General features: G+C 47.1%; 1 protein-coding gene and 1 long non-coding RNA gene across 2 annotated transcripts in view; one reads left to right on the top strand and one right to left on the bottom strand.

Annotated features, from left to right (window-relative positions):
* Positions 1 to 18,060, top strand: part of LOC138268493 (uncharacterized) — a 178,067-nt gene that overhangs the window by 54,792 nt on the left and 105,215 nt on the right. The window lies entirely within an intron of this gene.
* The window catches only part of AQP10 (aquaporin 10), a 50,102-nt gene that overhangs the window by 21,717 nt on the left and 10,325 nt on the right, over positions 1 to 18,060 (bottom strand). The window contains exons 2-3 of the mRNA XM_069218200.1: positions 10,575 to 10,701; positions 9,978 to 10,115 (exon numbers count right to left, since the gene is read on the bottom strand). Of these exons, the coding sequence (XP_069074301.1) occupies positions 9,978 to 10,115; positions 10,575 to 10,701 (265 nt within the window). The remainder of the gene's footprint in view (positions 1 to 9,977; positions 10,116 to 10,574; positions 10,702 to 18,060) is intronic.

Genomic DNA, 18,060 nt, shown 5'->3' with positions numbered 1-18,060 from the left:
CTCTGATGTTCCCGAGCCCAACTCACAAACGGATCCCAGATGTCACGGGGCCTAGATGCAGCCGGCATTAAATCCCAGAATGTGGTTAGTTGCGTGTGCCCGTAAGTTACATCCGCCAGCCAATCCCTCACCGTGGGCACCCTCTGCCTACCCCAGTGGATCGCCACTCGTCGTTTAGCAAACAGTAAAAGTAATGCATGTAGCCTGCGCACTGCTGGCGGAGTGTCCCTGACATATCCTAGTAACCCAAGCAGAGGGGAAGGGATGTCCGAGCGGCCCACTATCTGGTTTACCGATACAAAAATCTGAGACCAATAACCCTTCAACTTCGGGCAGGACCACACTATATGTAAGAAAGAGGCCGAGGCCGACCCACATCGCCAACATTCATCCGTCTCCCTAAGTCCCATTCTTTTCAGGCTGATGGGGGTTCTGTAGAACCTATGCAGGTATTTAAAATGTATTAAACGCAGCTTGTAATTTGGCAAAAGCTCAGTAAGCTGCCCACAGCAGAACTCCCACTGTTCCTCAGAAATCTCAGGCTGGAGCTCCTCGTTCCAATACAGCATAGATTTAGGCGCCACCCCCGGTGTCATGTTTTGCATATGGCGATAAATACAAGTTACTAGCTTTCGGGGAGAAGGGGAGCCCACCACCGCCTCCAAGGCTGTAAAGACCGGCGGCACGTCAGGGAACCCCCCGAATAGTGTCCGGCATGCCGCACGTAGTTTATGGTACAGAAATAATTCGGAAAAGGGCACAGTACCCCCCTCCTCCGGCGCCGGGGGAGTCATAAACTTGCCATTGGGAAAAAGGTCTGCAAAGGTGCGGAGATGCATCCTGTCAATCAGGTGACCCGCTATCCCATCAGCCACACATGGCAGCATCGGGTTATGCATCAAAGGGAGCGATGGAGCATACAACAGTAGGACCCCGGCCCTCTTGCGCAACTCCTCCCATACCCACTGCAGCATCCTAGCCGTATCTACATCTGCTCTAGGACGTCTCGCCTTAGCGCATATCGCCACTCCAAGTGGAAGGGGCGCCACCACATCTCGTTCCACTGCCACGTGAGGCTGAAAAGGGACAGGGTGGGTCCAAAAATGCAAGAACTGAGCCTGAGCGCAGAGGGCATACAGTTTTATATCTGGGGCACCCAAACCTCCCTGTCGCAGCGGCAGTGCCAGCGTGTCCCACGCCACCCTGGCCTGTCCGCCTGCCCACACCAGCTCCACCAGGCATGACCGTAGAGTGGTAAAGAAGTGTGCTGTAAGCGGTATAGGTATATTGACAAATAGATAAAGGAATTTGGGTAACACTATCATTTTTGTCAACGCGATCCGCCCAGTTAGTGATAAGGGCAGGGAAGTCCATAATTTCACTTTCTCGCTCAACCACATCATAGCCCTGCCAAAGTTAAGGCCCCAGATCTCCTGAAGGTCCCAGCTGATCCAAATCCCCAGATATTTGACTTTTTCTGCCTCCCAGCGCAGGGGGTATTCAGAGTACACCTCCGTAGTGCCGTCCGTGAGGGGAAAGATTACCGATTTAGACCAGTTAATGGAGATGCCCGCGAAACCCTCGAATCGGACAAATTCCCACAGGATGGGATCCAAGTTGTCCGCTGGATTGGTAAGATAAAGGGTCACATCGTCCGCGTATAGTGATATTAGAAGGTTTCTAGATCTGAATCCTATACCTCTTGCAGTATGATGTTGCCTAATCCTCGCTGCCAGCGGCTCCATAGCTATGGCAAATAGCAGTGGGGAGAGAGGACAACCCTGTCTAGTACCACGCAAGACAGGGAACGGTTCAGACACCAGGCCATTCACCCGCACTCTGGCTGTGGGTAAAGTGTAAAGTAGGCAAATTTTCTTAAGCAGCAACGTACTGAAACCCATCCTTTTTAATATATGAAATAAATATGGCCATTCAATCGTATCAAAGGCCTTAGTGGCATCTAAAAATACCACGGCAGCTCTGACCTCGGGTGTAGGTAATGTAATGCAGCGAAGATAGTTCGCAGGTTGTGGGAAGTCGCCCTCCCTGGTATAAAACCAGATTGGTCAGGGAGTGCGACCATCGACAACATTGGTTGCACCCGGTTAGCGAGCAGTTTGGCTAAAATGTTCACATCTACATTAATCAGAGATAGGGTCCGGTATGAGTTTAGATCGTCAGCAGGTTTATCCGGCTTCAGCAGCGTGATAATCAGCGCTTCGTGCATAGTGGCAGGCAACACCCCTCTCTCCAGGGCCTCCTCGTACACTGCCAGCAACCGGGGCGACAGCTCATCTACGTATGCCTTATAGAAAGCTGTTGTCAGACCATCAGGTCCCGGCGCCTTATCAGGCGGCAGGCTCCTGATAACTTGTGCCACATCTCCGGCGTCTATCGGGAGGTCCATATATTCTCTGTGGTTATTGTTGAGCCATATCAATGCAATGGAATCTAGGTAAGATGCAAGCTCCTCCGGGCATTCATCTTGGGTGTTGGTATATAAACAAGAATAGAACTTGGAGAATGCTCCTACAATGTTCTCCTTGTCATGAAGCAGTTCGCCATCAGTTGTGCGTAGTTCATGGATATATGTCGCGGGACGCGGCGGTCTAAGCATATTTGCTAGGACCTTCCCCGGTCTTCCTCCCTGACCGTAGCGCCTCGCCTCCGCATATTTCCCCAGAAACCTGACCTCCCGCAACGCCTCCTCCTCATACTCCAATAATTTGGTTTTCAACAGCCCCGCCACCTCTGACTCTCCAGCCTCTAAAAAAGTGCTTTCGAGTCGTTTTATATCGGCTTCCAGTGCTACCAGAGTGCCTCGTATCGCCCTCAATATACCCGCCTGCCGGGCTATACATTGGCCTCTAATGACGACCTTGAAGGCCTCCCACAGAGTCGCCTCTGTGTCAACCGACCCCACATTACGCTCAAAATAGTCAGTGATATCAGTCCGTATCTCCTCTCTGAATGCAACATCAAGTAGTGCCTGGGGTGGGAGTCGCCACGAGAACGCCGGGGAAGGACCCCCAGGAAGTAGTAACCTCAGCATACAGGGCGCATGGTCGGACAGCGTGCGGGGCATGTGCTCTACCTGCGCCGTCCACAGTGCAACATCTCGCAACACCAGCCAGAAGTCCAGACGGGACCACGCACCGCTATAGGTCGATATACAAGTGCCCTCCTTCAGGTCCCCATGTCTACCTCGCCATACATCAACCAGCGTGCCATCCAGCATTATTTCCCGCAGCGCGGAACCCGCCAACGGATTCAATGTGCGAGCTACCCCCTTCCTATCTGCTTTGTCATCAAGTACTGCATTGAAATCACCTCCCCATACAATTGTATCGCATCCAGTGGCTTTCACTTGCCCCCATAGCTTATGGAAGAAACCTGGAGAGTCAGCATTAGGCCCATACACGGCCACGAATACTACCGAAACACCGCACACAGTGCCCTGTACCAAAACATATCTCCCCTCTGGGTCACATAGAACAGCGCCCTCCCGCCAGTCCAACCCGCGTCGTATCAGTATCGCCACCCCTCGGGCATAATTGGAGTAGATAGCTGAATAAACATGGCCCCATCTGGTGTGACGCAGTCTTTGGGCAGGGGCGGTGTTCAAATGAGTTTCCTGCAATAGGCAGACATCCACACCATGCCGCACCAAATATGCATGTACCAACCTAGGATTAGTGTGGTCGTTGAGCCCCCTAACATTCCAGGTGAGACAGTTCACGGTTTTATCCACTCTTGGCATTTCCCACACACATTATATAAGGTGCAATAAGACATGCTGACATTGACCAAGCTGTACGTTCAAGACACCACACAGATAGCATACAATAGATATTGGCAGTAAACAACAAAATAACAACCCCAACCAGCCTCCCCCCACCCACTCCAACCCCCCAACCGGGTCGTAGATTAGCCTTCCCCATACTATCCCCAAAGCGACATTTTAATAAACAAGGGAACATTCCCGAGGGGGTGTGGCGATGCCGGCTACTTCCCCGTGTGAAACGGGGTGGCCGGAAGATCTGCAGGGGATCCTCGCCGCTCAAAACCTAATAGTTTAGATCTATCTAGAATGGCAGATGACAAAGATTGAACAATAGGCATCATAAATGCATCGCCCCCTCCAGCGGATAGAAGACACTTTTAAATAGGAGCCATTCCCCACAGGATATATTAGATTGGATCCGCGTTTACTCATTGTCGCAGAGCCTGCTATCCATTGTCACCGCAGCATCCCTGGAATGTTGTGCGGATTTACGTCCCACACGTTTTGTGAACTTCATCGCCTCCTTGGCATCAGTGAATATGTGGGCAGACCCCTCGAAGGACACCTTTAATTTAGCCGGGTAGAGGAGGGAGTACGGGACCTGCGCCTGCAGAAGAAGTCGCTTTGCAGGCTGAAACTACCGGCGGGCAGCCTGGACAGCCGGGGTGAAGTCAGGGTAAAAGGAGATGTTATTGCCCTTGTGCGCGATGGATCGTCTCCCCCTTGCCAGTTTAAGGATCAAATCTCGATCTTGGTAGTTCAGGATTCTCGCAATTATAGGCCGGGGCGGCGCTCCCACAGGGGGCCTCTGGCCCAGCGACCTATGCGGCCTCTCCACCGCAAACACCGCCGAGAGGCTAAGGTCAAACAGTTCGTGTAGGAGTTCAGTGATATATGTTTCCATCTTAGTTATGGCAGTGGTCTCTGGGATCCCCGTGATGCGTAGATTATTGCGCCGGGATCGCGCTTCCAAGTCCTCATTCTTCGCATGGATTATTCCCAATAATTTGTCCATGTGCAGGAGCTGGTCCCTCGTTTCCACTTGAAACTCATGACACTCCGACTGGCGAGCCTCAAGCGTGTCCAACCTCGTCTCGTGTGTGGCCACCTGAGTTTTCACAGAGTCTAACTGACTGGTGAGATTGTCCAGTTTAGTATCAATATTACGGAGTCTGGAGCGCATCTCAAGCATCAACGTGCGCAAATCTTCACCCTGATCGTCAGCGGCCAGATCGCGCCTCTCCGCCGCCTGGGGCCCCTGCTCCAACTCTCCCTGACGCGTGGAGCGCTTATGATCAAAGTTCAGCTTCGGCTGCTTAGCATCATGCTTCCCCATTGTAGCGAGAAATCCACCTGGTCCTGCCGCTAGCCAACAGCCAAGGCCCGCAGCCACCTCCGTTCCCGAGTAGCCGCAGCAGGGCACCCCTACCTCCTTCACGGCGCTCTTGCTGACTGATTCTTCTCTAACAAGCCACGTTGTCACCGTCAGCACCTCCACTGAGTTCCCTTAGATTGACTCTCCGCATTTGACCAACACCGTTGCCAGGGTGTAAGCAAATGTCCACTATACCATCCACTGGCGCAGGGCGGCGGGGGGGAGGGACCTCCGTTCACCCCCCCACACTCACGAGACAACCGGACAGGCCCTAGCAGCACCTGTCCTTACTATCCACGTTTCGCCTTTTTCCTAGCTGTGTTTGCTCACAGGCTCCCAGTCGCCTCACCTCTGCATCATCGGAGCACGCCACTCGCGGCGCCGGGCAGACCAGGCACTTCCACCTTCTCCAAAGCTCCAATTTTCCTCCCTGTAGCGCCCTCGGCATCCGCGAGATTCCGCGCCGGTGCTCAGCCTCTCTACAGTCCGCGCACCACCTCACTTTGTCATCGGTGCTTTTGGCCTCAAAATGGCGGCGGCCGCCTCCGAAATCTGTTACTCCGACCCCCGCCTCAGGCTCAGCAATGATGTTCAGCGGGCCACCTCCGTCCGTCGGAGTGCAGCCCAAATATCACATGTATAGTTTTTATGGGGGTCCCACGTCTTGCCGGCGTCGTCTGAGCCCGCGAGCCGCGTTCCTAGCCCAGCGCCGCCACCCGGTCGCACGGCTCCTTGAGCTCCGCTCTTAGGCAGCCCAGAGGCCGCCTCAACACCCCAGCGCTGACAGGATCTCTTGGGCAGTTTTAGCAATGCCGGGACCTTTCCACGTCCCGGCGCTGCCCCAGCTTAGGCTCCGCCGCCAGCACACGCCCCCGGCCAGAGTCACGGCTCCTCCACCAGCGAGCCCCGGCAGACGCCCCCGCCAGCTCCGCTCTCAGGCCATGCGGTCCCCCAGCTCCTCACAGGCAATAAAAAATTAGAGTCTCGTGCCTCCACCTGCGTCGCTCCGTCATCCGCACGTTTCCTACAGGTTTTGGCAGCTTAGGCTCGCCCCGATGTGTAGGATAATTGAAGGATTTCGATCCGGCCGGCGGAGCTCACTCAGAGAGCGGCCATCTCGCTGCTCAGCAGGCCACGCCCCCCTCAACCCTAAGGCTTAATCATTTCTAAGCCTATTGTCAACTTTTACATGGAGCCACTTTGAACAGTTCTGACACACAAGGTCATAAAATATGTCAGATGGCTGATGACACCAAACTATGCTCAAAAATTTTATCTATGCATGATGTTGACTGTCTATGAACTGCTTTGCTCCCCTTCCAAGCTAGACAGTCTAAGGATTAACTCAAACTCTATCCAACTGTTAGAAATGGGGGTCTCTAGTTGGCAGTGTGTTGCACCCTGTCCAAGTAGAGACTCTCACTCTAGTCAGGATGAGAGAGTTATACAGCTAAAATAACCCCTGCTCACTCCCTTGGTTGCTTGACACAAGCAGTTTGACTTATCTCAGAGACAATGTGTACAGTATTTTTACACTTACACAGTGAAAACACTACAAAAGTACTCCACACCAGCTTAGAAAAATAGCCAATATTTATTTGAGTAAAACAAGACCAAAATGACAAACATCCAACATACACAATTAAAGACACAAATTTTGCTTAGAAACACAATAGCTCCAACCAGGGCTATCACTGAATCTTGACTGAGTCGTTCCCAACAGTCTGACGCCACTCGCGAGGTGCTGCAGGCCAGTCTTGGAGTCGCATGGATCCCAGGTACTGTACCTTGGAAAGCAATGAGGAAACAAAGACATTGCCGAGACGGGGAGGTGAGGCGTCGCTGGAGTGGTGCGGCATAGGTTCCTTACTGTACCTGGGAGGTGAAGCATCGGTTTCTTATTGCTAGGCAGGCCAAGTGAGGTGTCAGTTCCTTGCAGTTGCAAGGGAGGTGATGCGGTGTTGATTCCATACGATCCGGCAAGAACGATTAATCCAGCAGGTCAAGATGCGAGGTGTCGAGTTCGGGGTGTCGTGATCACGCCACGAGGCCAAAGGTCTTGCAATGGAGTCGGGTGTCCAGGTCATCAGGGACACAGCACTCGGGACGCTCGCTGTGGCGGGACTTTGGAGGTGCTGCAGTGTCATTGGGCCTGTGTTGCAGGTCGCAGTTGTTGCACTCAGCGGGGACCACAGCCCCGGTGAAGGCAGCAATCCGGAGCCGGAGTTGGAGAGCGGCGCCGATTCCAAAGTCGCTCTGGAGTCGCTGTGCTTAGTTTCTTCTTTGTTGCACCAGAGCTCATTTCCAAGGGCCCAGGAACTGGATTTGGCACCACTTGGAAAGTCAAGACTCTCAGCAAGAAAGCCCAGTCGCTGGCAGCTGAAGTCTTTGATGGCTCAGACTTTTTAAGAGGAGGCAAGCTCAGTTCAAGCCCTTGGAAAACCTTGGAAAACAGGATGGAGAAAGCAAAGTCCTGTACTTTCACTCCTAGGATAGAAGCAGCAAGTAGCATGCCAGCACAACAAAGCAGCAGACAGAGTGGCAGTCCCTCCTTAAGCATCCAGTTCTTCTTCCTGGCAGAATGTCTTCACTCTAGAAGTATTCTAACTTAGTTGTGTTAGAGGTCCAATGCTTATACCCAGTTCTGTCTTTGAAGAAGGCAAACTTCAAAGAGCAGTCTTTGTAGTGCATAAGACCCTGCCTTTCCCTGCCCTGGCCCCAGACACAATCCAGGGGTTTGGAGACTGTTTTATGCGAGGGCAGGCACAGCACTATTCGGTAGCAAGTGTCAGCTCCTCCCGCCCAGCTCAGGAAGACCCATCAGGAAATGCAGGCCACCCTTCAGCCTTCTTTGTGTGGCTATCTAGAGCAAATTACAAACAGCCCAACGGTCACCGTGACCCAGACATGTATTCCACAGACAGGCAGAGTCTCAGAATGGTTATGCAAGAAAATATCCACTTTCTAAAGTACAATTTTCAAGCCTACAATTTAAAAAACAACTTCACCAAAAGATGTTTTTTTAAAATTGTGAGTTCGGAGAACCCAAACTCAGTATCTCTATCTGCTCCCAATGGGAAATTACACTTAAAAGGTATTTCAAAGCAATTGCCTTGTTACCCTAAGGGAGGGACAGGTCTTGCAATAGTGAAAAATGAATTTCACAGTATTTCACTATCAGGACATGTAAAACACATCAGTGCATGTCCTACCTTTTAAATACACTGAACCCTGCGCATGGTGTTTCCTTGGGCCTACTTTAGGGGTGGGTTACATATAGTAAAAGGGAAGGTTTGGGTCTGGTAAGGGGGTGTACTTGCCATGTAGAAATAGCAGTTATAAACTGCCCACAGAAACTCTGCAGTGGCAGGTCTGAGACATGTTTACAGGGCTACTCATGTGGCATGTGGGTGGCAGAATCACTGCTGCAGGCCCACTAGTAGCATTTGATTTACAGGCCCTGGGCACAATTGGTGCACTATACTAAGGACTCACTAGTAAATCAGAAATGCCAATCATGGATAAACCAATCAGCAATACAATTTAGACAGCGAGCACTTATGCTTTAGCACTGGTGAGCAGTGGTAAAATGCCCAGAGTCCTAAAGACAGCAAAAACTGAACTACGCACAGGATCAAAAACAGGGTTCAAACGGAAAAAGTCAGGGGAACCATGTCAACAGCTGACAGGTCTAACACCAACGAAAACCAAATGGATCCTTATCCTGCTGAGACTAAACCGTAACAAACACAAGATATCCTGCTTCATGTAAACATGCATCTTGTTTAGTTTTAATTGTTGTAAAGTCTTCTGATACCCATTTAGGTTTGGTTTATGTTATATTAAACCGTAAATAAATAAAACTGCAAAACTACAACTAAGACTCAATAATCTATGAGTGCTTCAAGATGGCATCAGACCTCAAACTGATAATCAGTGCCAAGTGGCTTGGCTTCAACATTGATACCTTTCTCCTTACAAAACCCACATCATTCCAAAGACGAAAACTGCATGACACCGACTGTCAATGAGTTGGAAAGTACAGTTCTTCTTTTCCTGAAAGAGTCTTAAGTACTACCATTGAAGGTCTGGTCCTCTTGCATCTTCATAGAAGCAATGTCCTGCCCAGACGTGTCCCAGAATCCCACCACACCATTCTAAGAAGTATTCTGCACCAAGTGACCAGTCCCTGATCTTTAGCCTTCAGAGGCTCTCAGGGAACTCCATCAGCTCTCTCTATCGGCCTCCATTACCTTTAAGAGTTTTTGTATGATTACTATGTATTCTAAAGTATGATCCATCATTATCTGGACGCATTGCAATACTAGAAATCAAGAGTTCAAGAATGTGAAAACATTTTTCTACTCCCTCCAGGATCTGGAACAAGATCTCAGTTAAAATTAGACAACTACTTTCCCTTCCTCATCTTCCACAAGCATTAAAAAAATTGAAACACTTCCCTACATACATCTTGCTACATCTTAATATTTCCACACTGACTCCCCATCTCCACTTGGAAACAACTACAATCCTCTTTTCACGTGCTGTCTGCCTCAATTGTTATGGTCACCTATCATGGATTAGCCCCCTACCCCTTTTGTCCCACACTCCCTTACTTTGTACCTAAATACAGCTTCCATAAATTGCACTATACAACCTACAAACAAGTAGGAACAGAACACAATAAGAGACAGGGGGACAAACTAAATACAGGAGGCAGCAAGAGGGAACAATTGAGTAAGGAGACAGCAGAATGAAGGAAATATAGGATATAACATTGCAGCAATAAAAGGGGAGAGATGTTCTGGGTTACCACACCATAATAAAGAGCATAGGCTGTTCCAGCAGCTGCAAATGATGCAACAATCTGTATGACGACGAACAGCGGTAGCTTCCTCCACTGGAAGCGTCCTAGGAGGCACATGCTGAGTGAGAAGGCAGGATTTAGGTGCCCTCCTGGAGAAGACAAACAAAAGGGATCAGTCAGTAGCCCTGCCTCTCACATCTTTCTGAAGCCACATTACCACACCACCTAAATCTAACCCCATTCTTAACCACCAAAAAGGACCACTGTGTGTGCGGCATGCCCATTTTGGTTCAATGTGTCCAATTAACAGTCTTAATACCACAGATTCTATTTTTGAACATTTTGTAGGCATTGTGTCTCCTGGAATTGCAGTAGTGAAGAAAGAGGAATCTATGACAACAGTATACCCTAAAAGATCATGTGAGGAAGATCCATACATAGAACATACAATAGAAAACAAAGTCGCCAGTGATTGGAAGAGAACAAACAGGTCTAAAAATTACCAAGATACGTTTTTTTGTAGTAACTGAAAGAGGAACCTACTGAAAGCAAACCTCTTCCTGAGAAGGCCCCATCATGTAAGGAGGTATGCATTTTCTGCACTATACCTGAGACGCCACCTGAGACGTAGATTGCCACGGTAACAGCAAGGGCACCGCCCAAGTACATGGTGAAATAGCCTCCTTTTGTGTGGAAGCTGGTTACAGCCTGCGCCGTTGAGCCATTGGTCATCAGCTGTCGGGAGAATCAAAAAAAGAGCCATGTATCCATAGAAAAAACAGAGTGAACCAGTATTCTTTACTTATTCTTCTAAGGGTACAACACCATTTTGGAGATATTTTCTGTTTTCTTAGGGAGCGACTGGTCTGAGGCTTAGTGGTATCAAGCAGATGAGAAGCGGTACAATTTCAATGAACAACCCATCATTTTACTACCGTAGCATAACAGTGCTCCACTGACAACCTATCAGTGCCGCCATGCCAGTGTCTCTTAGACTGTGTAGGCTTAGTGCTGGTATCTCCATATCACTGTCCTGGTGTTTCTGTCCTAGCGTTTGCATATTTCTGCTTAGCATCATTGCATGCCTTTGTGCCCCTGTGTCAAGGCTATTTTCTTGTGCTAATTTTCCAGTGTCGGAGTTAGTGAACCTGTGACAGTGAAAAAGTATGTGCAGGGGTGTAGCTTGGTCAGTAACATTGGGCAGAGGGTGGCGCGGTGACCTTCAGATTTCCCAACAATCTCGCTGGCATATAATGTTAAAATACAGTTTACAACAAGCAGGGCGCATGAGAGGGGCTTAATGGGCATTGGAAAGGGGGAAGAATGCGGTTTGGTAGGAATACTAAGTGAGAGAAAACACAATATTTTGTAAAATAACTAACATTTTAAGGACTTTCAAAACAGAGGGAAAGAGCGGGTGGACATTTTTGTCTGTGTGCATGCAAAAATTCCATGTGAAATCCGACAGACCCCTTACCTTACCAAGGAAGAAAGTAATATGGAGGATATAAGGAAACTAAATTCACGACTCGAGAGACAAACATGGAGGGAGAAGGCAGGCACAGAAGCACAGAGACAAGCAAGAGCAACACGGCGGACAGCAGGTAAGAGCACAGAAGCACACAAAAAGAAGGAAACGAGGTTGTCACCACAAGGTAAGAAAGAGCAACATGAGTGCACAAACTAAAGCAACATGGAGGAGAGCGAGCCCGCAGCACACGGGCGAGCAAGAGCAACAGGTGCGGGTGGGATAAGAAGCACAATGGCAGAGGCATCCACCAATGAATGGGGGTGGCTGGGTTGGATAAAAAAATAAAAATAAAAAAAGAACACTTACCTGCTCCGTCAGGAGATGGGTTTGTCCCTTTTCCGTCCTCGTCCTGAGCAGCCTTGTCCCCTTCCGGGGAGCACACAGGCTCCCACACTCCCCTTAGCTAATCCAGACACTGCTGTCACCAGCATTGCAGCAGCGTCGTGATTGGTGGAAGCGGCCTGATTTGGCGCTCACACAGGGAGTGGGACCATGTGGACTTTCTCCTCCCGGCTGTGCAATACAGCAGGTGGAGAAATGCTACGTGTGCATGTCTGTTTGGCCGGCCCAACACAGCTGGCCAAACAGACATGCACACTTATGGTGCACATACCACTCATCCTCCAGCCCAGCCCTGCCCCGCCCTAACCTGGCTACGGATGAAAAATAAAATGATAATAACATTGCATTATTACCATTTTATTTTTCCTTTTCCTGAAAGCAGTGGGGTGACGCTACTCTGCCTTAGCGGAAGAGCTGCCGCTGCACAAGGGCGAGAGAGAGTGGCACCTAGGGAAAAGAAAAAGTCCACAAGGGAGACCTCTAGAAAGCAAACACTAAATCATAGAATGTTTGATCACAAAAAAGAGTGCTTCAAAATAAAGCAGTGGTGGAACACAGATACTTTGGCTGTGCTCCAGGGGAGGGAAAAACCCAAGAAGCGGAAGGAGAGCCTACACACGCTAACGAATTACAAGCAAGCTAGTGAGAGTTACAATGAAGCAAAGCAATGGTAGGCAGTGGGTGGACTCTAAGCTATGTGCTGTAGTAAGTGAGATACAATAAGGTGCCTTCCAACATGCAGCCATTCTACTACAGGGAACAGCTGGGAAGAATGAACAGATACAATGAGAATCTTATCATGTTTCCTATTTCCCCTCATTAAAGTTATTTATCATGAGAAATGCCATCAGCATTTGTCCTGCTGTCCTATACCACCTCCCTCCCACCTTCCAAATATCACAAAAGCTGTCAAACAGGAAAACATTGATAGTTCCCCTCCTCTTTGACTCCTTTAGCAGTCTCTATGTGTGTAAATAAGTCCCCCAGCACAAACTAAACAAGAGAACACTTCTATTAATGTGAAAGATTATCTGCAGCAAGCTATTACAGAGCCAACAGATCCCAGTGTGTGTTAATGATGCACTGGTTTTCCCCTGTTCTGTGGAGGTTGGAGGAGGGAGGATGGCTGGTCTTACACAGTGCTTCATGTTTCAAGGGTCTACATAAGGAGTCCTGCAGAATACAGAAAAAAGCTTACACAAATACTGCAGGTTCTGAAGGGGAGTCTCCATACTCAATACTGATCTGAGAATATATTTTTTATGCACGGCTCTGGTGGAGAGCCTCTATCGTTTATTTCAGTTTCTAAATCTGATACCTCCCAGCTATAAGCAGCAACGGTCAATAACAAAAGGCATTGTTACCCACTGTTGCTGTGTTGCAGGCCAGGCTGACAGGGCTCAGCAGAGCTCTATTTGCTTGCTTTGAATGAAAGTCAAAAGCAAAGCTGCAGGAGGGGGAAGGGAAGCAGGGAATTTGGTAAGGGATACTTAAGGATGGTGGGTACAGTATTAATTTCGCACATTGGAGTCTGGGAGGGGAGGCCATGTTAGGTATGCCTCCCCATTGTCACTTTGCTCCTGAGATTAGTTGAAAAAATGGGCAGATGATTTTGGGGGCCATACATAATTAAAGTTATAGATGGGTATTAAAGTGAATTACTGAGATGTTTTTATCTCGAGGTCCTGTGCTCTTGTTGTCTATTTGTTGTCTATTTGATGTCCTTCAGGATCCCTCAGTGAAAAATACCCCAATAATCCTCTGTTACCCATCTATAATTCTACATGTTGTATATGGCTTCTACGGGAAGCCTTTATAGTAAACAACCGAAAGAAACAGAATTGCCAGAGTCTCCAGAGACCTAAGTGTGATGGTGGAATGGATGTTGGAGGCTTCATCTGACTTCTTACGCCTTTCTTGGGTCTCCAAGATGGGAGAACGCAGGTAGTGCTGTCTCCACTCCAGCTGTCTTCTCCTTGGTCACTGCAGGTGTCTATGGAAGAGGAAATAAAACCTGCATTGACAAGTGGCTGGCCGCCAGTGAGGTGCCAGCTCAAAGCGAGGGCAGGGAGCACAGCTTTGGGGCGGTCGGGAGTAGGGATGCATCAAGGGGTGGGTGTTGGTAGCAGAAGTGGGCCAGATGATTATTTTTTCATTTGGGTGGGGGAAGGGAAGAGGTTTGCAGAGGGTAGTGGTGGGGATACGCTGTAGGAGGCCAGGATTTTTTTTGGTCCAGTTTGGTTGATGAGAATACACCACTACTACAAATTAAACCGAAAAGGCGAACAGAACTAAATAGAGACAAGAGAGGTGTAACTTCACGTGGCATAATCTAAAATCAACCATAAAGCCCTAAAAAGTGGAGGAGGCAAAGAATGCAGATCTATTATCAGGTCCCCTGGAACAATGCGGTTTACAAGCAGCCACAATATACAGTACTTGTGGATTTGCCACGTAATCCGCCATCTGCTGCATAATTTGCCGGTTACCAAACAAAAATGTCTTTGTAGCCCAAAAGGATCAAAAGATACTAAACAAAGAGTCCAAACGCTGCTCAATGCAGTGGCGTAATCTTTGCAAAATTTAACGGGTCACCTATGAGTTGCTGACTGTTGTACTCCGGTGTTAGACTGGTACTAAGGAGGAGTAACATGCCCCGACAGTTTTAACAACTCAAAATGATTCTAGAATACTAATACAGATTGCATGGCATTATGCTGCATAGTTTGCACTTTCTTCTAGCATAATTTTGTAAACCATCTACATAATTTGGTTATCCTCTGCCGCATAATTCCAGTGTCCCTGGCTAATTAAGTAGAGTGGCAGATCATCTTTTTTTAAATTGCTTTTAGATAGTGCTTATTACCCCTGCGAGGCCCAGGATGCTTGTTTCCAGTCCAGGGAAGATCTGGCCTAGCAGTTCGGGCTGGACTGTTTCCATGGGGAACAGGGTCAAGACTGATTTGCATATGGCTGGGTCCAAACTGGAATGGCATGGGCAGCAAAAAAACGATGGATTAAACCCAGATCTGTGACTGGGGGTGAATGTTTGACAATGTTCAGCATTCCGTCCATCACTTGTTGTTTATGCATTTGTAATTAAGTAGAGTGGCAGATCAGCTTTTTTTAAATTGCTTTTAGATAGTGCTTATTACCCCTGCGAGGCTTTTAAGTTATGTTACTGGCACTTCTCAGTCCTCGAGGCCTATAGGAGGCATAAAGCAACTTTTGTGAAATCTCCAGGCTTTCCTATAGGCTAGCTCAAAATTATTCCACTGCCCTACCTCAGGAGCGAGGCAGGAGGGAGCAGCACCTCTGTAATGTCACAGAAACACAGGGGACTTTTGGAACAACAACCCAGTCTCGCTCACAAAGAGCAAACCAACAAGATAAGGGGACAGGAAGGAATGCAAATTATCCTTATCAGACTGATATTGCCAGGTTTAATTCTTGTAAAAATGTAAAGCAATGCCCTCGTGTTGCCACCCAATCAGAAGGTTAAAATGATGTGCTCTTGTATGCAAATTGGATGCGTACCAGAGTAGCAATCCTAGAAATCTAACTGAATATTTATTATAAATATAAGCTCCAAGAAGACACAAAGACGGAGTTCTTAGACGAGATGGTGGCATGGGTTATTTGTTTACCTGAAAGAGGCCTAAGTGAACAGCACCTACAGTAAATATGTGTATGTTTTTATGCAACACGTTGGATCAAATGCAGAGCGCGATGTCTTTCAAAAGCAGAGTGACTTTTAATGAGGGCCACTGGAATAATGCAGCAGTGGACGCCTAAATTATGCTGCAGGGTTGAGTAAATTATGCAGCAAGAAAAGGCAAATTATGCAGCGTGATGCAGTACATTTTGAGATAGCATTACTTTATTATTTTGTCATGTTTACACTTGTTAACGCTGTTTGGGCACTGATTGCATCTCATTAGTACCAGTCTAGCACCCAAGATAGTAATAAGCAACAGAAAGGTGACCAGTCAAGCTCTGCAAAGGGCCTTCCACTGCACAGTAAACTTGCTGTTGTGTTTTTTGAGTAACGTTTGGACCATCTGAGCTAGAAACAATTTTTTTACTAAAATCTGCAGATTATACAGCACATGGTGGATTTTTTGGCAAATCAGTAATTACGTAAATAATGCTGCGGTAGCACAATCAAATAAATAATTTTAGCAGACTTGCTTTTAATGAAGGAGAATAGGAGTTTTGGCCTTGTAGATTTCGTGGGGAGAGACAGCGACCAAAAATGTTGTGGATATGTCATTCCCAATTTTTAGAGTGGCCATTGATGTCAATGCATTCTTAATTCAGAGGATGGGACATCCAGCACTTTTTCATGAATGTCTTGCTTAAACCCAACTCTAAACAATGTTTTTCTTTTTTAAAACCCCTTTGAAAACCGGAAACTAGGTGCTTGATGTTTGTAGCCCAGGTCCTCATCCGGTTGGTGTGTTTTCCATGGTAGCATGTGATAATATCCTTTTTTAAAAATCTTTTACAAAAACGACTTGCTCTAAATTCGTTTTAAAAACGAAATATAGCTTAAAAATATGCACAAAATATGTATTTGTAATTTGACAACACATTTTCGAAAGACAAAACAGTTGGGAGCTATACCCCACCAAAAAAATAAAAAGCAAGCTAATAGATGGTAGAGGCATAAAGTAATAAAATACAGCACTCGACACTTGTTTTGTGGGCAGCCTTCACTCAGTGTGAGAAGGAGTGACTGGGTTTAAAAGGAGAATGGAGTAGCTGTCTCAAGCATGGCAGCTTAACTACAAAATGGAGTTGCTGCACACACACACACACGCATATGTTGGTACATAATGACAGTCGCTACTGTATAGTTAGGTCAGAATTTTCCTAGGAAGACCGTTTTTTGTTATGCTAATAACATTCTTCACCGTTTGATGAATCTTTACAAAACGTTTAAAAAAACAAGTTCAGTCACCACCGGTCCTTCCTGAAAAGTTTCAGGGTGATCTGTCAAGTAGGGGCCGGAAAAAGGGTAGGGGGGCACTTAACCATGTTTTCCCATGTTTATTTCTGTAGGAGTACTGAAAAAATGGCTGCATAGAAATACACTAAATTCTCAGATAGTTACAACTCATAAGGCCGGCTCTTCATTATTTGGTGTAAATGGGTTCTGCTGTTTTTGAGAAATTATAACCTGCTTAAAGACAGGGGAATGCAAATGATTTGTAAAGGGATAAGTTAGTCCATAATGTAATGTGACAAAAATAAGACACGAAAATATTGAGTTGTCGTACAAAATATGAAGTCAACTATTTCTGCTCTGCGATGTACAAAAAAAAAAAAAAACTATTTACAGAAAAAGTGTTTGGCCTCCAGTTTGACTGCTTCAAGGATACAAAAAGCAAAAAGACTGACTCCAGGAAGGCCCAGCTGTCCCTAGGGGGCTGGGCCCCAAAACTAAAGGCTTCAGCAGGAGCTCAACAAGGTTGTATCCATCTTTGAGGGAACTTTGCAGGTAGTAGCCTTGGACTTAAAATTCAGGAGGATTCTGACTTCTAGAGGGACTAATCATGAAAATATAAGCTCTGACCTGGGTGACACCCTTGGTGTATTTGACCTCTTCTCCATTGCGTTTCGTCCCAACTTACACCAAGGTCCAAGTTTAGAAAAAAACAATATAGAACAACACTTTCTTGATGCATTTTGCCCTAAAGCTTTAAAAATTGTAAAATTCATATCTCCAGTTCTTCTTAACTGTTTTTTACTAATTCTGGTGTGTTTTTACTGATTACATTTTCTCCAATTTTCTAGAATGATTTGCCCATTTTATTACGCTATTCTCTTTACTTTATTGTTGTTGATACTGACTGAACGAAATACACACTTCTCTGAGAATTACATGCTGCTTGTGCTGTAGACACATTGAGTTGAGCAGATATTCTCTCAGAACTGTGTTTTGACCAACTAGAGTGGGTGTATTGAGGTAATAGTGGTACTTTCTTCCCAGGTTAATAATCCCATTCCTGACGGTGTGTTTCAGTGAAACGTGTTTTCCTTCTATTTTTGTAGATGAGTTGTGTGCATGTTCGGGACATTGTGGTTTTGAGGGTTTACGTAGTATAGTATATTAGAATTTTGCAATATTCCATTGCAAGTACCCATTCTAGGAGATGTTTCTCCCAAGAGGCCATTGTTGGGCTACATGGCTTAAGCCACTAAATTGCAATGCAACG

This window comes from Pleurodeles waltl, chromosome 12 (assembly GCF_031143425.1).
Source record: "Pleurodeles waltl isolate 20211129_DDA chromosome 12, aPleWal1.hap1.20221129, whole genome shotgun sequence".
In the NCBI taxonomy this organism is placed as follows: Eukaryota; Metazoa; Chordata; class Amphibia; order Caudata; family Salamandridae; genus Pleurodeles; species Pleurodeles waltl.
This window is presented reverse-complemented; position numbering and strand designations above follow the sequence as displayed.